The sequence below is a fragment of the Camellia sinensis genome, chromosome 7 (genome assembly GCF_055761805.1).
Source record: "Camellia sinensis isolate YWXY chromosome 7, ASM5576180v1, whole genome shotgun sequence".
Taxonomy (NCBI): Eukaryota; Viridiplantae; Streptophyta; class Magnoliopsida; order Ericales; family Theaceae; genus Camellia; species Camellia sinensis.
Genome location: NC_138967.1, coordinates 89,246,722 through 89,273,186, shown reverse-complemented (window position 1 = coordinate 89,273,186; position 26,465 = coordinate 89,246,722). Strand labels below are relative to the sequence as shown.

The window sequence follows — 26,465 nt, the reverse complement described above, 5'->3', positions numbered from 1 at the left end:
TGTTAGTTAAACTTGGCCACTTAAGCTAATGAAACAATTAGTGGTCCGAGCTAATTAGTTGCCACAACAAAATGGAGAAGGAAGGTGAAGCACGGATAAAGTTAGAGAGTAACATTCGGCTTGTTTTGGTTTGCTTTTGGAAGAGAAAGTTAGAGAATAGAAGGAGAAATTGGAAGAATGTAAATGGGAATTCAAATTAAACCATTTGGACTTTAGAACAGATTAAATGAGCTGCTTGTATTAAACTAATACCGTTAACCTACATTTACTTAGAATGTTCGCTTTCTTGGAGGCTAAGCAAGGTCAGTTTGAGTTAAACTTGGCCACTTAAGCTAATGAAACAATTATTGGCCTCAGCTGATTAGTTCGTAGAATAAATAGAGAAGGATGGAGAAGGACGGAGAAAGTTGGATAGAAACATTCTTCTTCTTCAAAGGTAGAAAAGAAAGTTAGAGAAAAGAAAGAAAAATAAGAAAAAAATCGAAGGGAATTCATATTCATCCTTTTGGTCTCAAGAATTGAACACTTAAGTGACTAAGAAAACCTTGAGCGAGGTGCTTAAGTTAACCTAATATCGTTAAGCAACAATTACTCAGAAAATTCTCTTTCTTAGTGGCTAAGCAAGGTTGGTTTTTTTTTTTTTTTTTTTTGGGTGAATAAGACATAAAATAAAAAGACAGACAACTACACAGCTACAAGGGGCATACCCCAGGACCTAACGATTAGTGGCCTAATATAATTAGTTCGTTGGTTTGAGTTAAACTTGGCCACTTATGCTAATGAAACAATTAGTGGCCTAATATAATTAGTTCGTTGATGAAAATAGAGAAGGATGTAGAAGGACGAAGAAAGTTGCAGGGAAACATTATTCTTGACTGCCAGAAGAAAACGTTTGAGGAAAAAAAAAGAAAAAAAAAAGAAGAGAAATACGAATAAAGTCAAAGGGAATTTAAATTCATCATTTTCTGCTTGAGAAATGAACCCTTAGATGATTTAGAAAACCTTAAATGAGGTGATTCGGTTCAACTAATATCGTTAAGTTACCATTAATCAAAAAATTCTCTTTCTCGGAGACTGAGCAAACTTAGTTTGGGTTAAACTCGGCCATTAAAGCTAATGAAACAATTAGTGGCCTAATCTAGTTAGTTCCTAGAACAAAATAGAGAAGGACGGAGAAAGTTACAAAGAAACATTATTCCTGAGAGCTAGAAGAGAAAGTTAGAAAAAAGATGAAGAAATCGAAAGAAAATCTACTGTGTCTGACCACTCTCCTGCTGTTGTTATTGTTTCTGATGCTGTTACCTCTTATAAGAAACCTTTTAAATTTTTTTAACTTCTGGTCCAAACATAAAGACTTTCTTCCTTTGGTTTCTAATGAGTGGAGTCAGTACATTCAAGGTGTTCCCATGTTTAAGGTCTGTCAAAAGCTAAGGAATTTAAAACCTGGTTTGAGAGATCTTAACAAAACAGATTTTAGTGACATCTCTACTAGAGTCCTTGTTGCTAAATCAGATCTTGAATCTGTTCAATGGAAATTGGACAAGGATCCAAGCAATCTGTACTCTTTTTTTGGGGGGGGTAAGTAAGTCATAAAATAAAGACAATAAGATTTACAAGTTTACAAGGGGCATACCCCAGGGATGCCCAGCAACAAAATAAAAAATAAACCAACATAAACAACCACTGCACCTCCTAAGAAAAAGGAGGGATAAACAAGAACAATAGAAAACAAAATAACCCAACTCTACCCATATATCCTTTTTGTCCCCAAATAACCTCTACCATCCGAGATAATAGATGGGAATTTGAGGTGGATATATGGGCAAAGATACAAATAAACACCACAAGGCCTATAAACACAACAAACACACTCACAAAACAACAACCCTCAAGCCGAATCAAAGATGATAACCAACCCCACATGCCCCCAAGCTTTACTGCAGATAAGCACACGGAATCCAATAAGCATTCCACTCCTCACAGCCGTGACATCCAAGCCACTTAACCAAAGCCATGACGGAGGAAAAAATATACCCCACGAGAAATCCCAACAAAGCCACATGAAGCTAGCACAAGCAATCTGTATTTGCAGAACCTTGAGAGAACTAACTACAGGCATTATGTGGATATTTATGTGCTGTGGAGGAGAGCCTTGCTCACCAAAAATCTAGAGTTGACTGGCTTGGTCTGGGGGATAGGAATACCAAATTCTTTTTTAGATCTGTCAAGAACAATATTAACAGAAGTAAAATCATCAGCATTGAGTTGGAAGATGGTAGTAAATCTTCTAAGCCTGAGGACATTGAGAAGTCCTTTATTAGTTTTTTCACTGATCTTTTTGGTACCCCTCTCAATGATCAGTACAATGGGTTTAACAGGATAAACTCTCTTGTCCACTCTAGAGTCTCTGTGGAACAATCTATTCTGCTTGGTAGTCCTGTCTCTGACAAAGAAATTAAGGATGTTGTCTGGTCTCTTAAGGCTAATAAGGCCCCTGGCCCGGATGGTTTTACGGGTAGTTTCTTTAAGGCCTCTTGGGGGTAGAGCTCAGCTCATCCAAACCATTCTGTTCTCCATGCAAGTTTATTGGTCTTCTTTGTTTATCCTTCCTAAGAAGGTTGTTAGAGAAATTGAAAATCTTCTTAGAGCTTTTCTCTGGTCTGGTGTTGACTTGAAGAAGCATAGTGCGAAAATTGCTTGGGATAAGGTTTGTGCTCCCAAGGAAGAAGGTGGTCTGGGTTTTAAATCTCTGGAGGGTTAGAATAGAGCTGGTATTGCCAAACATATTTGGTTTCTTTTCTCGGGGGGCGAGAAGTCGATGTGGTGCCAATGGGTTAAATCTTATTTACTCAAAGGCAAAAGTTTTTGGAGAGTCTCTGTTCCTAGTGATTCCTCTTGGGTCTGGAGGAAGATTCTTTCTCCCTTAGAAAGGTTATCTTTCCTCTCATCTTGCACAAAATTGGGGATGGTAATGCTACTTTTTTGTGGCATGATAATTGGCATCCGGTGGGCTCCATTTGGGACAAATTTGGGGACAGGATTATCTATGATTCTGGGATCCATGGGGAGGCTAAAGTGAGCAGTATTGTTAATAGGGATTCCTGCAATTGGCCTTTCCCTAACTCTTGGGAAATTAGAGATCTCATATCTTTGACTCCCCAAACTTTTAAACCCAGATCTTCGAGCAATGATATCCCTGTCTGGACTCTCACTCAGGATGGTAAATTCTCCATACAATCTGCTTGGAACCATTGGAGACTCAAACATGATAAGGTTGTTTGGTATAAGCTGTTGTGGGGGCCTTTAACTATCCCTAGAGTTAGTTTCATTGTCTAGATTGCTCTACATGGTAGGCTTAACACAGGGGACAGATTAGAATCATTTGGTATTAGTGATGACTTTAAATGCTCTTTTTGCAATCAATCACCACACTGAAAGCCACTCCCACCTTTTCTTTAATTGCATCTTCTCCCTTAAGGTCTGGAATGCTATTAAAGCAAAGTGTAATGTTAAGTGGCCTGACATTTTTTGGCCTGATATTGTTCATGTTGCCATTAGGGAGAGCAGAGATAAGTCTTTGAAAGCTATTACTACTAGATTGTCTTTGCTATGTACTGTTTATCAACTCTAGATTGAAAGAAACAACAAAATTTTTAATAAGGAAATGAAACCTGAAGAAGTTGTTATCAAAACAATTGTTCAAATGATTAGAGGCAGACTAATGTCAATGTACAATTTACCTAGATCTGCAGGCGATGATTGGTTCTTAAAGCAATGGAATTTGAATGATTCCATTTTGAAGCCTCGTACCTTTAGTATTGGGAGGGTTGTTGAGTGATGGGAGTTTCTCACATGACAGTTGAGCTTTGGGGAGCCATATAATGAGGGTTTTCCTAATTGTTTGTGACTGTGCAGCTGGTGGTGTCTATTACTCCGGAAATAGAGGGTTGAGTGATGTGAGACATAAATCTGCAACATTGTCTATACATTTCAGCAGCTTCTTTGGAAATGTTTGTGGGTTGAGTGAATATAGCCAATACATGTTTTTTGTGCTAACAATATTATATATATATATATATATATATATATATATATATATTACCTCTTTATTTGCAGGTTAAGGAAACAATTTTCGAGTGTGGTGAGGTCATATACTGTGGGTCGAGTGATGTGAGTTTATATAAAGTGTGTATCATCCTTCTTATTGGGTTTTGTTGGACTCCATTGATTCGGGTTTTTGTCTCATTTATTTGGCAGGAAATTCTATATTGTTTAGAGAAGGTTTGTCATCAATACTCTACCAAGGACTGCCATGCCGTGGTGTTTGTGCTGCTATTGAAGTCCTTGCCATCCAATATGGGTACCTGGTTTGTGGGAATGGCTGCTGAATGCGCCTTCTAGATACATGAGAAAGTTCAAAACCTGTTCTTCGTTACTTTCATATATTGTAACCAATATTTCTACAGTTTTATATTACCTATCCTAGTGGGCTGTACTAGGAATTTTGTTATGTCTGGCTACTTCCTAGCTAACCTTTCTTTGCTAGATAGTTTATGTTGGCTTTGTTTTATTTTGAGGCATGTGCCTACACACTATATGAATTTTCTGAAAGAGGGACGGAGAAAGTTACGGAGAAACCTTATTCTTGAGCGTTAGAACAGAAAGTTTGAGGAAAAAAAAGAAAAAGAAGAAATATGATGAAAATCAAAGGGAATTCAACTTCATCATTTTGGACTTGAGAATTCAACACTTAAATGATTTAGAAAACCTTAAATGAGGTGATTAAGTTCAAATAATATCGTTAAGCTACAATTTATCAAAAAATTCTTTTTCTTGGAGGCTAAGTAAGCTTAGTTTGAGTTAAACTTGCCCACTTAAGCGAATGAAACAATTAGTGGCCTAATCCACATATTTCCCAAGACAAAATAGAGAAGGATGGAGAAAGTTACAGAGAAACATTATTCGTGAGAGCAAGAATAGAAAGTTAGCGAAAAGAAAAAGAAATAGGAACCAAAAAAAAATCAAAAGAAATTCAAATACATCATTTTGGACATGAGAATTCAACACTTAGATGATTTAGAGAACCTTAAATGAGGTGATTAAGTTAAACTAAAATATTAAGCTACAACTAGTCCGGAAATTCTCTTTCTTGGAGGCTAAGCTAGGTTAGTGTTAGTTAAACTTGGCCACTTAAACTAATGAAACAATTAGTGGTCCGAGCTAATTAGTTCTCATAACAAAATGGAGAAGGAAGGTGAAGCACGGTTAAAGTTAGAGAGTAACATTCGGCTTGTTTTGGTTTGCTTTTGGAAGAGAAAGTTAGAGAACAGAAGGAGAAATTGGAAGAATGTAAAAGGGAATTCAAATTCAACCATTTGGACTTTAGAAAAGATTAAATGAGGTGCTTGTATTAAACTAATACCGTTAACCTACATTTACTTAGAAAGTTCGCTTTCTTGGAGGCTAAGCTAGGTCAGTTTGAGTTAAACTTGGCCACTTAAGCTAATGAAACAATTACTGACCTCAGCTAATTAGTTTGTAGAAGAAATAGAAAAGGATAGAGAAGGACGGAGAAAGTTGGATAGAAACATTCTTCTTGAAAGGTAGAAAAGAAAGTTAGAGAAAAGAAAGAAAAATAAGAAAAAAAATCGAAGGGAATTCATATTCATCCTTTTGGTCTCGAGAATTGAACACTTAAGTGACTAAGAAAACCTTAAGCATGGTGCTTAAGTTAACCTAATATCGTTAAGCAACAATTACTCATAAAATTCTCTTTCTTGGTAGCTAAGCAAGGTTGGTTTGAGTTAAACTTGACCACTTTAGCTAATAAAACAATTAGTGGCCTAATATAATTAGTTCGTTGATGAAAATAGAGAAGGATGTAGAAGGACGAAGAAAGTTGCAGAGAAACATTATTCTTGAGTGCCAGAAGAGAGCGTTTGAGGAAAAAAAAGAAAAAAAAAAGAAGAGAAATATGAATAAAGTCAAAGTGCTTGAGAATTGAACCCTTAGATGATTTAGAAAACCTTAAATGAGGTGATTAGGTTCAACTAATATCGTTAAGTTACCATTAATCAAAAAATTCTCTTTCTTGGAGACTGAGCAAACTTAGTTTGAGTTAAACTCGGCCATTTAAGCTAATGAAACAATTAGTGGCCTAATCTAGTTAGTTCCTAGAACAAAATAGAGAAGGACGGTGAAAGTTACAGAGAAACATTATTCTTGAGAGCTAGACAAGAAAGTTAGAGAAAAGATGAAGAAATCGAACACTTAGATGATTTAGAATACCTTAAATGAGGTCCTTATGTTAAACTATTATCGTTAAGTTATAATTACTCAGAAAATTATCTTTCTTGAAGACAAAAAAGGCTTAGCCTATGTTAAACTTGGCCACTTAAGCTAATGAAACAATTAGTGGCCTAAGCTAATTAGTTCCTACAACAAAATGGAGAAGGGACCTAGGTGAAGCACGAAGAAACAATTCTGGTTTTTCATCTTTGACGATCCAGACTGCTGTAAAATGGTTCTTGAGGGTGGGCCATGGTATGTTGGGGGGTTTAACCTAATCCTCAAACAGTGGACTAGGATGATGAAACTAACTAAGGAGAAAGCTACCAAAGTCCCTGTTTGGGTTAGACTTTTTAATGTGCCTATGGAATACTGGGATAGTGATGGACTTAAGCGAATAGCTAGTGCTGTGGGAGTTCCTTTGTTTATGGACAACCTCACTGAGAAATGTAGTAGAGTCTCTTTTGCCAGAGTGTGCGTTGAAATAGATGCAGCATCTACACTACCAGCTATGTTTAATGTTAGCTGTGGAGGGGATACAATTGTAGTAAAAGTAGAATATCAGGGTCTCCCAGCAAAGTGTGATCATTGTGTAGCCTTTGGGCATGATACAACTAGATGTGTTAAATCACAGGTTGAGAAGTTGGTCAACCTCCAAAAGGAAACTGAGGAGAATCCCGATCCTGGGTGGAGTACAGTTACAGCAAAAGGTAAGAGGAAGGTGGGGGATCCTGAAGGTGGAGAACATGGGGTGCAGAATAAAGAGGCAGATGGACAATTGGGTGCAGATACTGAGACCACACCAGAAGGGGTAGAGGCCCATAATACCCAAGTCCTGAAAGAGAAATCACATAGGGAAGGCACCTCCAGTGATAGTGAACCCAGTCCTGGTGGGGAGGCCAATTCCCCTAACACTACAGATTTGGAGAATCTCCAGAAGAACCTAGTGGCAATAACAAGGCTTGCTCTTCCCAATGATACTGAATTGATCACTAAAGTGGAACGTCTAGCGGAAGCAACACAGGCAATGAAAAGCCCAATACAAAAGCAAATCCAGCAGAAATCGGCTGCAAAAGGTAACTCCTCTGGCAAGGGCAGCAAAAGCCAGAGGAAAAAGCAAAGGTAAATTCTGTTTTGAGTGGTTGTGGGTTACTATTTTTGTTGATTATCTTATGACTTTTAAAATTGCATCATGGAATGTTAGAGGTTTCAATGATACCTCTAGACATAAGGAAGTGAAAAAAATTTTGTTACATGAAGATATAAAAGTCTTAGGCATTTTGGAGACCAAAATAAAAGCTGCAAACTAAAAGGCACTCCTTTCCTCTTGTTTTCTAAATTGGTCCTTTTTGACTAACTCACAACCAACTAAAACTGGGCGTATTTGTGTGTGCTGGGACCCTACTTTTTGTCAAGTTCACTTGATTGAAGCTTCCACCCAGTTTATTTTGTGTGAAATTCTTGTTTTGGGTGATAACTCTATTTTTAAAGCTTGCTTTGTATATGCTGAAAATAAGCATGCTATCAAGAAAAAGTTTTTTAGTGACATGGTTAAAATTTCCCAGTCTCAGTCCAATGTTCCCCTGGTCTTCCTGGGGGATTTTAATGCAATTAGGTACCAATCTGAGAAATTTGGGGGTACATCTGTGTGGTCTCCTGAAAAGGAGGAGTTTAACTCTTGTATTATTCACTCTGGTTTGGATGAACTCTCATATAGTGGCTGCCAATTCACTTGGGCCAATAAAAGGGATAGTGGTCAGTACATTGCAACGAAAATTGATAGGGTTCTGGTCAATGAGGTTTGGCTTGACCTGTACCCTACTTCTTGTGCAACTTTCCTTACTTCCTCTATCTCTGATCATTCTCCTGCTGTGGTTACTGTGTCTGAAGCCATTACTTCCTTTAAGAAACCTTTTAAATTTTTTGTTGGTCAAATCATGAGGACTTTCTTCCTGCTGTTTCAAAAGTGTGGAATCAATATATTCTGGGAGTCCCTATGTTCAGAGTTTGTCAAAAACTCAGACAACTGAAACCTGTTTTTAAGGCCATGAACAAAAAGGAGTTCAGTGACATTTCTACCAGAGTGTTGGCCACTAAATCTGAGTTGGATTCTGTACAATGGAAGTTGGATAAGGACCCTGGTAAGCTTGAGCTTCAAAGACTTGAGAGAACTCTCTACAAACAGTATGTTGATCTGACTATGGTTGAAGAGAGTTTGGCTCACCAAAAATCTAGGGTTCAGTGGCTGAAGTTGGGGGACTGTAATAGCAAGTTCTTTTTTAAGACTATTAAGGGTAATATTAATAGGGGTAAAATTCTTAATATTGAGTTAAAGGATGGGAGTATATCTAACAAGCCTGAAGAGATTCAAAATGCCTTCACAAATTTTTACTCTGACTTGTTTGGTACTCCTATTGCTGGCCATTATGATGGGATTGAAAGAATAAATGCCCTTGTTAAATCTAGGGTCTCCAATGATCAATCTGCTCTCCTTGCTAGACCAGTGACTGATCTGGAGATTAAGGATGTTTTTTGGTCTCTTAAACCTAACAAGGCCCCTGGCCCTGACGGTTACCCTGCTGGCTTTTTCAAAAAATCTTGGGGTATTGTTGGTAGAGAGGTAACCCAAGCTATTAGAACTTTTTTTGAGTCTGGGAAACTTCTCTCCGAAGTCAATAGTACAATCATAGCTCTCATCCCTAAAGTTCCTAACCCTGCAAAAGTGGGAGACTTTAGACCCATCTCTTGTTGCAATACGATATACAAATGTATAGCGAAGATCATTGCAAATAGGATTAAAGAGGTCTTGCCTGACCTCATTGATCCTGTGCAATCAGCTTTTGTGCAGGGCAGGAGAATTTCTGATAATATCTTCTTGTCTCCAGAAATTTTGAGGGGTTACCACAAGAATTCCACTACCCCTAAGTGTGCGATGAAAGTGGATATCATGAAAGCTTACGATAGTGTGAGATGAGAGTTTATCATTGATATCCTCAAAGCCATGCTTCTTACGGTTGGACATTATAGATGGTTTGCTATGTTTAATTCTTTTTGGCCTATCCGTGCGGGATGTGCATGACATTTCTGTTTTGTTGTTTTTTGGGTTTCGTACTGTGGATTATGGTACGCTTGTGAGCTGTCCTTGGTCTTCTTTCGACATGTTCCTCTTTTGCATAGGAGCAATATCTGTGAATAGCATTCTAGGTTCTCTGCTAAATGGGACAGCCAAGGGATGGACTTCAGTTTTTTTGTTAACTATGGCTGCTGGAAATGCCCAGGACGTGATGAACCTTTTGTTTATTATTTATTTTATTATTTGGTTGTCAAAGCCTGATGATTGCATGCTGTATTTTTTGGTCTTATGCTTTAACTGCGGGATGTGCATGTTTAAGCTGGTCTGTATGGTCCCGAACCTGTCTGATTATGTTCATCTGTCCCATATGTTTATTATGTCCACATGAAAATTTTTGTATGTTCGGGTCTGTGTCGTTGTGTGTGGACTGTTCATTAGGCTTGTTTATTTTTTTGGTATTTTGGATTCTTAGCTTGTTGATCTAGTTTGGTTTTGTTCATTTGTTTCCTTTGTTTCTTTGGTTAGGGCCTGGGGCATGCCCCTTGTATATGTGTAATTTTCTGTGTTTTTAATTTATGACTTATTCACCCAAAAAAAAATCCTCAAAGCCATGGCTTTTCCGCCCATTATGATATCTTGGATCAAGGCTTGTATGACAAGTCCTTGTTTCTCTGTTTGCATTAATGGGAGCTTGCATGGTTATTTTAAAGGTGCTAGAGGTCTTAAACAGGGAGATCCTATGTCTCCTTATCTCTTCGTTCTGGCTATGGAAATCCTTGCTAGAATTTTTGCTGAAAAGTCCAATCATCCTCAATTCAAGTTCCATTGGAGGTGTGAGAAATCTAAGATTGTCAATCTCTGCTTTGCTGACGATCTTATGATCTTCAGTCGTGGGGATGCTCCCACTGTTAGTTTAATCATGCAAGGTCTGGAGGAGTTCTCTTCTCTTTCAGGCCTTACCCCTAGCTTCAGCAAAAGCAACATTTATTTCTCTGGTTGTAATGGGGGTTTGAGAGAGGATATCCTCAAAATTGTTCAGTTTACTGAGGGTACTCTTCCTGTCAAATACCTTGGTGTCCCACTGATAACAACCAAGCTTAGGGCTTCGGATTGTCAAATTCTCATTGATAGGATCACAAATCGTATTAAGAGCTGGACAAATAAAGCTCTTTCTTATGCTGGAAGAGCTCAACTTATCCAGACCATTCTCTTTTCTATGCAGGTTTACTGGTCCTCTCTTTTCATCCTCCCCAAGAGGGTTATTAGAGAGATTGAGGGTATCCTTAGAGCTTTTTTCTGGTCGGGCACAGATCTTAAGAAACATAGTGCCAAAATTGCTTGGGATAAGATTTGTGTGCCTAAAAATGAAGGTGGTCTTGGTTTTAAATCTTTAGAGGTTTGGAACATGGCTGCTATAACCAAGCATATTTGGTTCCTCTTCTCTGGAGGGGAGATGTCTATGTGGTGCCAGTGGGTTAAATCGTATTTACTTAAGGGCAGAAGTTTCTGGAAAGTAAAGGTTCCCCACAACTCTTCTTGGGTTTGGAGAAAGATTCTAGCTCTTAGGGATAAAATTTCACCCCTTAATCCACAAAATAGGTAGGGGTGACTCTACCTTTTTATGGTATGATAATTGGCATCCTCTTGGTCCTTTATGGAAAAAATTTGGGGACAGAATCTTGTATGACTTTAATCTTAACAGTGAGACTAAGGTCAATCAGATTATGGATGGGGACTCTTGGAAGTGGCCTGTCCCCAACTCTTGGGAAATAAGGGAGCTGATCTCTTCAACCCCCACTAGCTGCAGACCTAACCCTCTACTGGATGATCAACCTACTTGGTCTCTTTCTGATGGGAAATTTACTATTAATGGTGTTTGGAATCATTGGAGGCTTAAGCTTGATAAAGTTGTTTGGCATAAATTAATCTGGGGGGCTCACCATATCCCTAGGGCTAGTTTTGTTGTTTGGATGGTTGTCCAGGAGAGGCTTAATACTGGTGACAGGCTTCAGCTATTTGGCATCTCTCCTACACCAACTTGCCCCTTTTGCCAACATGTTACTGAAACTCATTCTCACCTCTTTTTTGATTGTGTCTTCTCTACTAAAATCTGGACTGAAATCAAAGCTAAATGTAATGTGCAGTGGCCTGACTTTCAGTGGCCTGGCATTATTCCCTTTGCTACTAGAGAGACTAAGAGAAGATCATTAAGATCCATAATCATCAAATTGTCATTGTTGTGCTCTGTTTATATTATCTGGCTTGAAAGGAATAACAGAATTTTCAATAAAGAATTCAAGCCAGAAGAAGTGGTGGTTAAAATAATTGTCCAACTGATTCGGGGTAGATTGTTGTCTATCACAAATGTTCCTAGAAATGCAGGTGACAACTGGTACATTGACCATTGGAATTTGTCTGCTACTGTCTTGAAACCCCATGTTCTCGGCACTGGGAGGGTTGTTGAGTGATGTGAGTTCACTATATGAGGGTCGAGTGATTGTAAGCAAACAGAGTGTTTTTTCCTAACTGTTTTCTTCTTGTGTAGTAATGAGAAGTGCTTGGATCAATGAGGGTTGAGTGTTGTGAGTCCAAAAAATTTACAACAGACAGAATTGTGGGTTGAGTGAAATAGCTACTCACAAATGTTTTATCTAATGTTTATATATATTGTAAGCTTTATGTGCAGGCTATGGAGTAATGCAATGCTATGTGGGTTGAGTGATGAGAGCCTATATATTGTGTGCTAAATTCCAAGTACTACTGAGTGATGCGAGATTATTGTGGGTTTAGTGATGTGAGACATATATTGTGGTTACCTGTTTTTACTGGAATCCTTCATGATCACTAATGGATTTGTTTACTCCATTCTGGCAGGTCTTTCTATATTGTCTAGTGGAGGTCTACGTCTTGGTTTGATTCTTGGGATATTTGGCTCGAAGCTGGCTGCTGAATGCGCCGTTGGTTGTTTCTTCAGGGATATAAGCTGTTTTCCTTTCTGTTTTAACAACTTTAGCTATTTTACCTATCCTAGCGGGATGTGCTAGGAATTAAGTGGTCCATCTTTGACCTGTTTTGTTTCTATTTGCTTTACTGTTTGGTTCTGGATTATGTAGTCCACAGGTTATGTTTTGTTTTCCATTACTGTTTTCGGACTTGGGGCCGACATTTTGTGCTGCTATGGGGCTGTTTATCTCACGGCTTTGGGCTGTTCCTTCGCAGTGTTCATTTCCCCTATCTCTCATGATATGGTTGCTGAACAGTGTTTTTGTTTGGGCTCTCTTTTGCTTTATTTTTTTTTTTTTTTGGTTGCTGATCTTGCTGTATAGTTGGTTGTAGGGCCTGGGGTATTCCCCTTGTAATCTTGTATATCCTTTGTCTTTTATTTATGTCTTATTCACCCAAAAAAAAACTTAGGGAGAAACATTGGGCTTGTGTTGGATTGCTTTTGGAAAAGAAAGTTAGAGAACGGAAGGGGAAATTTGAAGAATGTACAAGGGAATTCAAATTCAACCATTTGGACTTTAGAATTGAACACTTACATCGTTTTGAAAAGCATAAATGTGGTGCTTACGCCATGCTAATACCGCTATTCCATATTTACTTAGAAAATTTGCTTTTTGGGATGATAAACAAGGTCAACTTGAGTTAAGCTTGGCTACTTAATTGAGCATTTATGTCATTTAGAAAAGATTAAATTAGGTGCTTATATTAAACTAATACCGTTAACTTACATTTAGAAAGTTCGCTTTCTTGAAAGCGAAGCAAGGTCAGTTTGAGTTAAACTTGGCCACTTAAGCTAATGAAATAGGGAAGGATGGAGAAGGATGGACAAAGTTGGATAGAAACATTCTTCTTCAGAGGTAGAAGAGAAAGTTAGAGAAAAGAAAGAGAAATAAAAAAAATAAAAAATCAAAGGGAACTCATATTCATCCTGTTCGACTTGACAATTGAACACTTAAGTGACTAAGAAAACCTTAAACGTGGTGCTTAAGTTAAACTAATATCGTTAAGCAACAATTACTCATAAAATTCTCTTTCTTGGTGGCTAAGCAAGGTTAATTTGAGTTAAACTTGGCCACTTAAGCTAATGAAACAATTAGTGAAGGCCGATGTCTGGAGTAATTGCCGATGTCTGGAGTAATTGCTACCATTAATGAGTGTTATGAGGGGGGAAATGCTAAGGGTGAGTCAGTAAAGACTTTAGGTCTTGTCGATCAAAATCTAGGGTTCACTAATAATCGTTTTGCGACCTTGTGTGACGACTTGATGGCTTCTGAAGAAGATCTTACTAAACCTAGTGGCGAGGGTGTTTCAACCGTAAATCGCAGTGTTGGAAGTTTGATGGTTAATCTATCTGGTGTGGAGGTTCACAATCAGGAAGTGGTGGTTAACGTTGAGGCAAATCGTTCTGGAGAAATGGGTGTTTCGGCTTCGGTTTTGGAAATTGTGGGATTAAACCTATCTAAATCCCCAATCGATGTTGGGTCTAAGGATTCTTTTTTTTTGGGTGAATAGGAAATAATATAAAACAGAAAGATTTACAAAAATACAAGGGGCATACCCCAGGCCCTAACAACAAAAGAACAACACGAGCCTCAGCCCACAGTCACCGAAGCCCAAAGAAACACAAACAAAAAAACACTAGACCAAACCTAGGAGCTACATCCGAATATTAGGAGAGCCAAATGAAAACTTAGCCAATCGAACTGTACAAAGGCCATATCCTATGATGAATAGGGACCTTGTACAGAATTCATCATAGGAGCCATCTACGCCGATTGGCAATGAGATTGGCACGAGTTGGTATGAAATCGTGGAGGAAGAGGACAATAGCTTCCTAAATCTACCCGATAGCCTGGAGATCGCGCGTAATAGGGGGGGACCAAGAATAGTGTTGTTCTGAGCGTTCCAGATCTGGCTCCTATCTCTGAAACCCAGATTCCTCTTGGTGACTTTATGTCTACTTAAGGGGGAGGTGGTAGGGGGGGTAGTTATCGGGGTGGGAAAGGAGGCCGCGGTGGCCCAGGTGGTAACCGAACAACTGAGCAAATGGGCCAAGGGAACCGTTCGTAGGCCAATGTTACTGCTGCATCAACTCGATCAAACGTCAAACTCAGGTATGTCCCTCTAACTGCTGTAGAAGATAGTATTGTGGTAGAGATGCCAGCAAGATCTGATCCATTGGAGAAATGGGATTCATGTCTCGTTGGTTATTTTGTTGATAAAGGAGTTGGGTATAACTATCTTCGGAATAGTGCGTTTGGGATGTGGAAGGCTAAGGGCCTTAAGGAAGTTCTCACAAATGGGGATGGCTTCATGTTCTTCATATTTGATACTCCTGATTGCTGTAGAGACGTTTTAGAGGGAGGCCCATGGTATATTGGGGGTTATCTCCTTATCTTGAAACAATGGAAGAGGATGATGAAACTTGATAAGGAGAAATCCACTAAAATCCCAGTTTGGGTGAAATTTTTCAATGTCCCTCTGGAGTATTAGGACCCTGATGGATTAAGCAGGATTGCTAGTGCAATTGGCAACCCTCTCTTTATGGATCAGCTTACGGCTCGAGGTAGTAGAGTGGCTTTTGCTAGAATCTGTGTGGAGATAGAGGCTACATCAAAGATGCTTTCTTATTTCCAAATTAGGTGTGGAGATGATGCTGTCAAAATTAAAGTTGAATATCCGGGACTGCCTTCTATCTGTCAACATTGCCAGATCTTTGGACACAGTACTGAGAAGTGTGTTTCCAAACTAGTGGCCCAGTTGATCTCCTTGCAGAAGGTCACCAAAGAGAATGTCAATTCTCAGGAAGAAGGTTGGACCACTGTTCAAGCTAAGGGTAAGAGGAAGGTGGGGGATCCTGAGTTTGAGACTATACCTGAAGTGGTGGAGTCCCCTGATCTTTCCCCACATGCGGAGCCTATATCTGCTTCAGTTGTAGTGCCTTTGGCTCCTTCAGGTCAAACTCAAGCAATTCAGGAGGATCTGGCCAAGAAGAGCTCCTCTGTGGAAGAAGTAAGCTCTGACAGTAGCGATGCAGATAGATTTCAAAAGAACATCTTGGAGATTATAGAGCTGGTTATACCTAATGCTGCTGAAATGTTAGAGACAGTAATGAAAGAGACAAAGAAGACACCTACTAAAGCTCAGGTAAACCAGTATATGAAGAACAAGTCCTCTGGAAAAAGTAACAGCAGCCAGAGGAAGAAGAAGAGGTAATCAGTTTCAGTTGGTTGTGGTTTTTTGTCATCTCCCTTTTTGTTTCCCAATGACTGTTAAAATTGCTTCATGGAATGTTAGAGGATTGAATAATCCTTCTAAACAAAAAGAAGTTAAGAATTTTGTGTCTAAAGAAAATGTTCATGTCATGGGAGTTTTGGAAACTAAAATAAAACAAACCAATGAGAGGAATATTTGTGAAAAATGTTTTGGTAAATGGTCTATGTCTCCAATTCACAACCAACTGAAACTGGGAGAGTCTGGGTGTGCTGGAACAATGATTTTTGTGATCTTCAACTGATTTCCATGTCAAATCAGCATATTTTGTGTAAAATCCTTGACTTGGCTACAAATGAATTTTTTTTTGTTGTTTTTGTCTATGCTGCAAATAAGCACACTTTGAGGAAAGTATTTTTTGATACAATGTTTAATATCTCCCAGGCTAAATCCAAAGTTCCATGTATTTTCTTGGGTGATTTTCAATGCTATAAGATACCAACAGGAAAAAATTGGGGGTTCTTTTACCTGGATTTCTGAAAATGAGGAGTTTAATACCTATATTAACGCATCTGAATCGGCTGATTTATCTTATGGTGGATGCCAATTCACATGGGCTAATAAAAGGTGTGAGGGAGCTTTTATAGCTACCAAGATTGACAGAGTCCTGGTTAATGAGGCCTGGCTGGACAAGTTTCCTGAGTCTACGGCTACTTTTCTTCCAGCTGGTATTTCCGATCACTCCTCTGTTGTGGTCAATATCAGTGTCAACAGTAGCTCCTTTACGAAACCTTTCAAATACTTTGATTTCTGGTCTCGACACCCAGATTTTCTTAGCACTATTTCTAGTACTTGGGTTCAGTATATTCGTGGTGTCCCTATGTTTAGGATTTTCCAGAAGCTGAGACAACTTAAAGTCAGTCTTAAGCTTTTAAATAAAAAAGATTTTAGTGATATTTCCACTTGTGTCCTTATCTCTAAGGCTAGTTTGGATCTTGCTCAAATTAAGCTTGATAAGGATCCTTTGAACTATGGGCTACAAGTTGAGGAGAGAGAGGAGTTAAAAACATACATTGAGCTTAGTAAGTTGGAAGAGTGCCTTGCTCTTCAAAAATCTAGAGTCCAATGGCTTGGTCTAGGGGATAGGAATGGCAGTTTCTTTTTTAGGTCTGTGAAGAGCAATATCAAAAGAGAAAGTTGGGTTTTCAATTAGAGGGGAAGAAAGCAGAGCCTCTCTCTCTACTCTCTAGATTCTAGAGAGAGAAAGCTCCCCCCGGAGGTGTATCTTGGTGGTGAAGGACTGGTGCTGTTCCGACCAGATTGTTTAGCTCCTCTACCCGCTTTATGAGGGCGAGTGAGTATGGTTTAGGTCTTGTAAGCCCCTGTTTGGGGTGTTACTGACTTTTGTTTTGTAATTTTAATTGTGTTTGGAGTTCTCTGGTAGTTTGAGAGGTTTTCTTGTCCAATCTTTCTTCGGTATTCATGGTCTCTTGAGTTGCGGTTAGCCATGGCTATCATTTGTCACCCCCGTTGGTCAAATCGTCCATGGGTTGAGCCTAATTTGGAGTTTGGTCACTGTTTGGTGGGTTCTTTGACTGTCGGTGGTTTCTGTGCTTGAGTAACCTGGTTGCTGAAAGGAGAGGTCTGAAGATGCCTTCGATTATTGCTGGACGTTTCTCCGTGGGTTGGTGTGCTTGGTTTCTACACCGGCGTTCTAGCGTTGTTTCAGAGTTTGTATGGTCGGTCTTCTCCAACGTAGTCTGGTTTTGCCATGTCCTGGAGCTGTCAATTCATTTTTTGGTGGTTCCGGCTGTGAGATGGTTGTTTTCTGGTGCTCCATTTCAGTTTCTGTGTTGTCCAGTCTGGCTCCTTCTTGGCTGGTCTTGGGGTGTGCTTAGGCTGGGTGGCCAACTGTGTTCGTGAACTTATCCAATTGTGGTGTGTCTCTGCTATGGTCAAGGGGCTCCGGATGGGTGACAAGGTACTTTGTTAGGGTGATGGTCTTCTAGTTTGCCGTTCATGGCAGTTTGTGTTAGCTTTCACCGTTCATAGCCGTTCGTCGTCATGGCTATTGTTTGGTTGTATCGGGAGCATGGACCACATGCATGGATTTTAAGAGGATGTGTAGCCCACGCGAGGCGTTTTAGTGAGGCGCGTCATTGGTTTGATATTTTTAGCCTCGATTTCCTGCCTTTTGTGTGGGTTATTGCTTGGCAACTGTAAATATTGATCTTGGTGAACATGTTTTTTCTGCAAGTGGGGCGTGTATAGGGCAGAGGTTTGCCAGGAGTACAATGTTTGGGTACATTGGAATGTGTATCATGGTAGGCCTGCTGTTTCAATAGGTGGGCATGAATGTAAGTGGTATATATAAATATTTTATATATACTTTTTGTATTAGTGGAGTTCCACGTGGGGCCAGCCATTTTATTATTTCAACATCTTTTGGTGATGACTGGGGCCCACGTTTTGTTTTGTCTTTGGGCTGGTTTATGTGTTTTTGGCCGTGGCTTATTTTTGGGGCCCGCCAATACACTTGGTTTGAAATTCTTAAAGCCCATCTGTACGGGTTTTGGGTCACAGGTTTGTAACGTGGTTTTGCACGTGGATTGGGTTTCTTTGTATTTGCCCATATATTTTTTCAAATTTCCATCTATTATTCTGGATGGTAGGGGTTATTTGGAAAATATATGGGCAATTTGCTTTATTTGTTGAGTAACCTGTTGTTTTGGGTTGTGTTAAGTAGTTTTGTTTTGGTATTTATTTTATCTGTAATAGTTTCCCCCCTCCTTTGGGGGGGCAGCGTGAGATTCTTTGTATTACCTAGGGTATGCCCCTTGTAAATGTGTAAACTTTTGTCTTTAATTTATGACTTACTCACCCAAAAAAAAAAAAGAGCAATATCAATAAAGGTAAAATCAGGAGTGTGGTTATGGAGGATGGTACTAGATCCACCAAGAGTACTGATATTCATGATACCTTTGTCCAGTTTTATACCAAGTTGTTTGGTACCCCTATCTTGGGACAGTATAACAGTCTTGAGCGCATCCAATCGCTAGTGAATAAAAAAGTTTCCAATTCTCAGTCGATTCTTTTGGCTAAACCTATTTCGGATGTTGAAATCAAGGAGGTTTTTTGGTCTCTCAAGGCCAATAAAGCTCCTGGCCCTGATGGGTATTCAGCTGGTTTCTTCAAAAGCTCTTGGGATATTGTTGGAAAGGAGGTTACTCTTGCCATTAAGTCATTTTTTGACTCTGGTAAACTCCTCTCGGAGATAAATAGCACCATCATTGCTCTTATTCCTAAAATTCCTAATCCTATGAATGTTGGTGACTATAGACCTATTTCTTGCTGCAACACCATCTACAAATGCATTGCCAAGATTATAGCTAACAGAGTCAAATTGGTGCTTCCTGATCTGATTGACCCTGTGCAGTCTGCTTTTGTCCAGGGTAGAAGAATCTCGGACGACATCTTTTTGTCCTAGGAGATTATGAGAGGTTACCACCGGAGTTCCAAAACTCCGAAGTGTGCTATGAAAGTGGACATTATGAAAGCCTACGATACTATGAGATGGGATTTTATTATTGATATCCTCACTGCTATGGGCTTTCCTCCTTGCATGATAAAATGGATAAAAGCTTGTATGACTAGTCCTTCTTTCTCCATTTGCATTAATGGGAGTCTTCATAGGTACTTTAAAGGGGCTAGGGGGCTTAGGCAAGGAGACCCTATGACCCCTTATCTTTTTGTGTTGGCTATGGAGATTTTGGCTAGAATTCTTGCTGAAAAATCTAGGAACCCTCTTTTTAAGTTCCATTGGAGATGTGAGAAGACTAAAATTGTTAATTTGTGTTTTGCTGATGACCTTATGATCTTCTGCAGAGGGGATCCGGGGACTGTAAATCTCATCATGCAAGGTTTGGAGGAATTTAGGAACCTTTATTCTCCCTAAGAGAGTTATCCGCGACATTGAAAACCTTCTCAAATCTTTCCTTTGGTCTGGGATGGAGCTGAAAAAACATGTGCTAAAATTGCCTGGAAGAATATTTGCAAAAAAAAAAATGAGGGTGGGCTTGGTTTTAAGGATATGGAGGTTTGGAATAAAGCAGCTATAGCCAAACATGTTTGGTATTTGTTTTCTGGTGGGGAGTGTTCTATGTGGTGTCAATGGGTCAAGTCCTACTTACTTAAGGGTAAGAGTTTTTGGGGTGTTAAGTTGCCCAGCGATCCTTCCTGGGTATGGAGGAAACTTTTGTCGCTTAGGGACTTAATTTTTCCCTATTATCAAATTCAAAATTGGTAATGGTGAAAATGTGTTCCTTTGGCATAATAACTGGCACCCCTTTGGTTCGGTTTGGCTTCGGTATGGTCCTAGGATTTTGTATGATACCAACCTTCCTGACAGTACTAAGGTTAGTTCCATTGTTTCGAATGATTCTTGGAATTGGCCTTTCCCTAACTCTTGGGAGATACAGGAATGGATTGTTGCCACTCCTCCTTCTCTTAAACCTTCCCTTGATTCCCCTGATATACCTGTGTGGAGTTTGACTGCTGATGGTTCTTTTTCTATTCACTCTGCTTGGGAATGTTGGAGGGACAAGGGTCCAAAGGTTACTTGGTCTAAACTCATTTGGGGTCCTCCTGTTATCCCTAGGGTTAGTTTCATTGTGTGTCTGGCTATCCATGAGAGGTTAAACACTGGGGATAGGCTCCAAATCTTTGGTCTTTTAACTAGCCCTGGCTGCCCTTTGTGTCTTGCTCCTGAGGAGCACCACTCCCATCTGTTTTTTGGGTGTATATACTCCTCTAGGATTTGGGCTACTATCCAAGCTAAGTGTAATTTCAATTGGCCTTCTTTGCCCTGGTTGGAAATTGTTGAGTTTGCTACTAAATCCATCAATGGCAATTCTTTGAAAACTGTGATTTTGAAACTATCTTTTCTCTGCACTATCTACCACATTTGGATGGAGAGAAACAGTAGAATCTTTAGTAAGGTTTTCAAACTTGAAGAGGTTGTTACTAACTCTATCATCCAAATGGTTAGGGGTAGACTCCTTTCTATGGAAAATGTGAAAGCTTCTGCAGGTGACAATTGGTATTTGGTGCAATGGAACTTGCCTCCTAAAATCTTGTTGCAATCCCAAGCTGCTGCAGTTGAGAGGAGTTTGAGTGGTGTGAGTTTACCTACACTGAGGGTTTTCTAACGAGGGTGTTGTTTTGCAGATGGTATGTTCTCAGATTCTATCAGCTTATTTTGGATCCCAAATTTTTACAAAATCTGGAGAAAATGAAGGGAGGGTTGAGTGATGTGAGCCAGTATATCTGTTACTGTAACTGTGGGTTGAGTGGGGGGAAGGAAGTACATATATTTTAGCCTAACATTTACTATTTATTATATATATTTTGTGTAGGTTAATGGAATTCTCAAGTACATTGTTCAGCTGGCTAGAATGAGAGAGCACGAGATATGTGGGCCGAGTGACGGGAGATCTTACATTGAGTGGAGAGTTCTCCTTTCTTGTGGGTCGAGTGAAGGGAGGTCCTACACTGAGTGCTTGTTGTTTCTTTTTTTTTTGGGTAAGTAAGTCATAAAATAAAGACAATGAAATTTACAAGTTTTTTTGGGTGAATAAGAGATAAAATAAAACAAGAAAATTTACACAACTACAAGGGGCATACCCCAGGACCTAACACAGCTATACAGGAAAACAAACCAAAAGCCCAACAACCTGTTCACCATCCCTATAATCTAGCAATAGGAAGAGTGAACAAGAAATATAAACAATTATAGCAGCCTAGACGAAAAGAGAAAACAAAATGAAGCATTGATCCAGGAGGCTACGGCCTTGACAAAGAACCTCCAGCAACTGTAGCACCAAGCAAGATGGATGACCTTGGACACTGTATCCGCAGGGGCACGAGCCAAAACAAAACAAAATTCCCTACACAGCCCGTAGGGATAGGAATTAGAATCCAAAACAAAAACTAACCTATTAAGATATGTGCAACCCGAAACATGGTTGCTAGGAAAACTATTAAGAACACAAAGAAGCACAAAGGTAATCCTACACAGCCCGTAGGTATAAGCTAAATACGCTATAAAATTATGTAAATAATACAAAGAAAAACAACTGATTTTCTCCCTCATGTAGCACAGCAAGGCGCTAGCAGCAGCCATCACCATGGTACAAACACACCCTACAAACTGCCACCCGAATCTGTGCAGAATGTATTCATCACCCCTCCACGCCAAAAAGCAAAGATACCAGCAGCAACCTCCTGTAACTGCACTGTAAGCAGCACCACACCTCCTCACCAACAAGTGAGCCTGTCGAAAATCATAAAGGAGAAGAAATAACAAACACACAGTATAGGAGTTCTCCTCACTCGACCCACAACACAGCATGTCTCTCCACTCCATATATGATCTCACATCACTAGGCCCACAACTCACATGATACCTCGAAAGAATCAGAAAGACATTATACTTGAAAGCTCCAAGAACCTACACAAACCATATATAAGATATAATAAAAATTAGCGCAAAACATGTGTGCTGTCTCTCATCACTCAACCCACAATGTCTAGAAATATTTTGGTTGCTCACAACACTCAACCCTCCATTCGGGCACATCAATCTGGGAGATGATTTAGGATTCATGATAACCTGCAAAAGAGCACCCAGTTAGTAAACCCCACAATAGATGCTCACCATCACTCAACCCTCAATGTAGGTAACCTCACAACACTCATTCTCCTGCCATCTGCAATAGTATGGTGCTGCTGCATGATTTTGGGAGGAAGATTCCATTCCTCCAAAAGCCAATTATCACCTGCAGAAATTTTAACATTTTCCATAGAAAGAAGCCTACCCCTAACCATTTGGATAATAGAGTTAGTAACAACCTCTTCAGGCTTTTGGGCCTTATTGAAGATCCTACTATTCCTCTCCATCCAAATGTGGTAGACAGTGCAAAGAAATGATAGCTTCAGAATCACCATTTTCAAGGAGGTACCACTGGTGGATCTAACAGCAAAATCAACAGTTTCCAACCAAGGCAAAGAAGGCCAATTAGACTTACACTTGGCAAGGATACCACCCCAAATCCTAGAAGAAAATATGCACCTAAAAAAAAGATGGGAATGATTCTCCTCAGGATCTTGACAGAAAGGGCAGTAAGGAGTTGTAACAAGACCACAAGTTTTAAGTCTATCACCAGTATTAAGTCTCTCATTGGTGGCTAACCAAGCAATAAAACTAACCCTAGGGATTGAAGGGGGACCCCAGATAAGTTTGGACCAAGTGACTTTAGGGCCCTTATCCCTCCAACAATCCCAAGCTGACTGGATAGAAAAGTTACCATCAGCAGCCAAACTCCAAACCGGAGTATCAGAAGAGCCAAAGGAAGGTAGAAGAGATAAAGGGGTAGAAGAGATCCACTCCTTTATCTCCCAAGAATTAGAAACAGGCCACTTCCAAGAACTATTAGAGACTATAGAGCTAACCTTGGTGCTATCAGGAAGATTAGTGTCATAAAGAATTCTAGGACCAAATCTGTGCCACAGCGAACCAAGCGGGTGCCAATTGTCATGCCAAAGGAACACATTTTCCCCATTACCAATTTTGAATTTGATGTGAGGATAGATTAAATGCCTGAGAGACAGGATTTTCCTCCAGACCCATGAGGGATCACTAGGAGTTCTAACAGCCCAAAAGCTCCTCCCTTTAAGCAAGTAAGCCTTGACCCATTGGCACCACATGGAACAATCACCCCCAGAAAACAAGTACCAAACATGTTTGGCTATAGCAGCCTTGTTCCAGGTTGCTAAGTCCTTGAAACCAAGGCCACCCTCATTTTTTTTCCTGCAAATATATCTCCAAGCAATCTTAGCACTATGTTTCTTCAACTCAACCCCAGACCAAAGAAAAGATCTAAGGATGCTCTCAATGTCACCAATGATTTTCTTAGGGAGGATAAAAAGAGAGGACCAATACACTTGCATTGAAAACAGGATAGACTGGATGAGTTGGGCTCTACCAGCATAAGAAAGCAGTTTATTGGTCCAACTTTTAATCCTCTTAGTAATTCTCTCAACCAGAGTATGACAATCAGACACTTTAAGCTTGGTAGTGATAAGAGGCACACCAAGGTATTTCACCGGGAGGGAGCCCTCAGTAAAATTGGCAATCTGAAGAATATCCTCTTTAAGCGCACTACTACACCCCGAGAAAAAAATATTACTCTTACTAGAATTAGGGGTAAGACCAGACAGATCCCTAAATTCCTCCAATCCCTGCATGATAAGAGTAACAGTACCAGGGTCCCCTTTACTGAAAATCATCAAATCATCAGCAAAACAAAGGTTGACAATTTTAGTTTTCTCACACCTCCAGTGGAATTTGAACAAAGGGCTCCTAGATTTCTCAGCTAAAATTCTGGCGAGAATTTCCATAGCCAACACAAAGAGATACGGGGACATAGGGTCCCCTTGTCTTAATCCCCTCGCCCCTTTAAAATACCCCTGAAGGCTCCCATTAATACAAATCGAGAAAGAAGGACTCGTGATGCAAGCCTTTATCCAGGTAATCATACAAGGAGGGAAAGCCATAGCTTTGAGGATATCAATGATAAAGTCTCATCTCACAGTATCATAAGCTTTCATAATATCAACTTTCATGGTGCACTTAGGAGAGTGGGAACTCCTATGGTAACCTCTCATAATCTCTTGGGACAAGAAAATGTTGTCCGAGATCCTTCTACCTTGGACAAACGCAGACTGCACAGGATCAATCAAATCAGGAAGGGCCAATTTAATTCTATTAGCTATGATCTTGACAAAGCATTTGTAGATGGTATTACAACAAGAGATGGGTCTATAGTCACCAACATGAGTAGGATTAGGAACTTTAGGAATAAGAGCTATAATGGTACTGTTAACCTCTGAAAGAAGTTTACCAGAGTCAAAGAAAGACTTAATAGCTAGAATGACATCCTTACCAACAATATCCCAAGAGCTCTTAAAGAAACCAGCGGAATACCCATCCGGGCCAGGGGCTTTATTGGACTTTAAAGACCAAAAAACCTCCTTGATTTCAGTTTCAGAAACAGGCTTGGACATTGAAACAGATTGAGAGAGAGAGAGACTTTTTTTTCCACCAAAGATTGAATCCTCTCAAGGCCCTTGTACTGATCCACAGAAGGGGTACCAAATAAATTGGTATAGAAATTGATAAAAGAGGTGTGGACATCAGCACTATGAGTAGACCTAGAACCATCACCCATGACAACACTCAAAATTTTCCCTCTATTGATATTACTTTTCTTTTTTTGGGTAAGTAAGTCATAAAATAAAGACAGTAAAATGTACAAGTTTACAAGGGGCATACCCCAGGTACACCCAAACAACAAATAATATACGAACAATACACCACAAACTACCACTGGACAACCTACAACATAAAGCCACACTTGCAGAAGCGAAAGAACAACAGAAAACAAAACCCCACTTTGCCCATATATCCTTTTTGTCCCCAAGTAACCTATCATCAGAGATAATAGATGGAAACTTGGGATGGATATATGGGCAAATAAACAAAAACACCACAGATACTTAAAACATAACAGAAACACACACAATAGAGATGTAACTAACTAAACACCCAACAAGACCAATCGAAAAATGATAACTGCACGGACCTAAAGAAGAATTTACTATTTCTATCCCCAAGACCAAGCCACTGCACTCTGGATTTTTGAAGAGCAAGGCTCTCTTCTAATTTGCTAAGCTCAATGTACTTTTTCAGATCCTCTCTCTCTTGAGATTGCAAACCACTATTCATAGGGTCTTTGTCAAGTTTATATTGAATAAGATCCAGATTAGTTTTAGGAATTTGGACACGAGTAGATATGTCACTAAAGTCCTTCTTATTCAAAAGCTTGAGACTAGCTTTAAGCTTTCTGAGTTTTTGACAGACCCTGGACATAGGAACCCCTTGAATATACTGCCCCCAGGTGTTAGAAACAGTCCCCAAAAACTCTGGATGTTGAGACCAGAAATCAAAGTATTTGAAAGGTTTTTTGAAAGAGCACTTGGTGGCACTGATATTGACCACAGCAGGGGAGTGGTCAGAAATACCAGAGGGGAGAAACTGGGCAGTAGCCTCAGGAAATTTGTCACGACCCGAACCCGCCCCCATGGGTTAAGGACGTAACCGGCCAGTAATCCTAAGATTACCTACGGCCTCAAACCAAAACAGACTTAACACATCAGAGTAAAGGGGGCCAAAAGGGAAGCAAAATTTAAAACTTTGTCCATAGAGCCGTGCTTATATGCACATCATAACATTCCATACAAACTCATGTTAATAACTCATGTCAGAAATGTAGTAGCATAAAATTCTATACAGACAGGATCATCCAACTAAGTCAACCCATGAAACTATATACAGACATAATCAAAAACTTCGCCACCATGACAAGATATAAATATATAACTGAAGGGCGAAGACGGGTCTCGTGCGTGAGACACAAGGGCTAACTCTCCAAAAACCTCTGTTGTTCCTCACAGACTTCACTGGGGCTGGGTTTGGACTTCTCCGGGCTCACCTACAAACACATGAATGAGTGTGAGCGATAGCCCAGTGAATAATATCAAATACAGAAGTTACGTAAACAATGTAGAACAACAGGTTCCAAACGGCCTTAGGCCCAATTCCTATTTCTACTTAACAGATATATAAGTATACGAAATTCAAATCGAGTGACTGTAGTTCCAACCATTCTGGCCTTTGGCCCATTCAGATTTCCATTCATGTCAAAACGGCCTTCGGCCCATTCATTTATGTCAAAACGGCCTTCGGCCCATTCATCTATGTCAAAACGGC

General features: G+C 39.7%; 4 protein-coding genes across 4 annotated transcripts; 3 read left to right on the top strand and 1 right to left on the bottom strand.

The window, feature by feature from the left end:
* The first annotated feature begins 6,520 nt into the window (after window positions 1-6,520).
* On the top strand, window positions 6,521-8,318 carry LOC145795932 (uncharacterized). Its single transcript, XM_082880880.1, has 2 exons — window positions 6,521-7,410; window positions 7,904-8,318. The coding sequence occupies exons 1-2, from the start codon at window positions 6,521-6,523 to the stop codon at window positions 8,316-8,318; spliced, it is 1,305 nt and encodes a 434-aa protein (XP_082737006.1).
* Window positions 8,319-13,489: 5,171 nt separating this feature from the next.
* On the top strand, window positions 13,490-19,064 carry LOC114295781 (uncharacterized). The gene is made up of 7 exons (XM_082880879.1): window positions 13,490-13,845; window positions 14,479-14,736; window positions 14,878-15,576; window positions 15,662-15,844; window positions 16,022-16,778; window positions 17,439-17,558; window positions 18,474-19,064. Exons 1-7 carry the CDS (start codon window positions 13,490-13,492, stop codon window positions 19,062-19,064), a joined length of 2,964 nt encoding a protein of 987 aa, XP_082737005.1.
* Window positions 19,065-19,070: 6 nt separating this feature from the next.
* On the top strand, window positions 19,071-19,532 carry LOC145795931 (secreted RxLR effector protein 78-like). The gene has a single exon (XM_082880878.1). It carries the CDS (start codon window positions 19,071-19,073, stop codon window positions 19,530-19,532), a length of 462 nt encoding a protein of 153 aa, XP_082737004.1.
* A 1,744-nt stretch (window positions 19,533-21,276) lies between these two features.
* Window positions 21,277-24,190, bottom strand: LOC114316618 (uncharacterized). The gene is made up of 5 exons (XM_082880877.1): window positions 22,304-24,190; window positions 22,188-22,247; window positions 22,035-22,085; window positions 21,857-21,908; window positions 21,277-21,329 (listed from the first exon to the last, which is right to left on the bottom strand). Exons 1-5 carry the CDS (start codon window positions 24,188-24,190, stop codon window positions 21,277-21,279), a joined length of 2,103 nt encoding a protein of 700 aa, XP_082737003.1.
* Window positions 24,191-26,465: the final 2,275 nt, after the last annotated feature.

What these genes read in the sequence shown, in the direction of transcription:
- LOC145795932 (XM_082880880.1), top strand. Translation starts at nt 6,521, where the DNA reads ATGGTTCTTGAGGGTGGGCCATGGTATGTTGGGGGGTTTAACCTAATC. An exon ending in AGCCAGAGGAAAAAGCAAAG is followed by an intron (nt 7,411 to 7,903) that starts GTAAATTCTGTT and finishes TAATGCAATTAG; the next exon opens with GTACCAATCTGAGAAATTTG.
- LOC114295781 (XM_082880879.1), top strand. Translation starts at nt 13,490, where the DNA reads ATGTCTGGAGTAATTGCTACCATTAATGAGTGTTATGAGGGGGGAAAT. An exon ending in CTGAAACTGGGAGAGTCTGG is followed by an intron (nt 15,845 to 16,021) that starts GTGTGCTGGAAC and finishes AATATCTCCCAG; the next exon opens with GCTAAATCCAAAGTTCCATG. An exon ending in GGCTCCGGATGGGTGACAAG is followed by an intron (nt 17,559 to 18,473) that starts GTACTTTGTTAG and finishes AAAAAAAAAAAG; the next exon opens with AGCAATATCAATAAAGGTAA.
- LOC145795931 (XM_082880878.1), top strand. Translation starts at nt 19,071, where the DNA reads ATGAGAGGTTACCACCGGAGTTCCAAAACTCCGAAGTGTGCTATGAAA.
- LOC114316618 (XM_082880877.1), bottom strand. Translation starts at nt 24,190, where the DNA reads ATGGCTTTCCCTCCTTGTATGATTACCTGGATAAAGGCTTGCATCACG. An exon ending in CGAATGGAGGGTTGAGTGTT is followed by an intron (nt 22,086 to 22,187) that starts GTGAGCAACCAA and finishes TGGTTTGTGTAG; the next exon opens with GTTCTTGGAGCTTTCAAGTA. An exon ending in TTACAGTGCAGTTACAGGAG is followed by an intron (nt 21,330 to 21,856) that starts GTTGCTGCTGGT and finishes TCCTATTGCTAG; the next exon opens with ATTATAGGGATGGTGAACAG.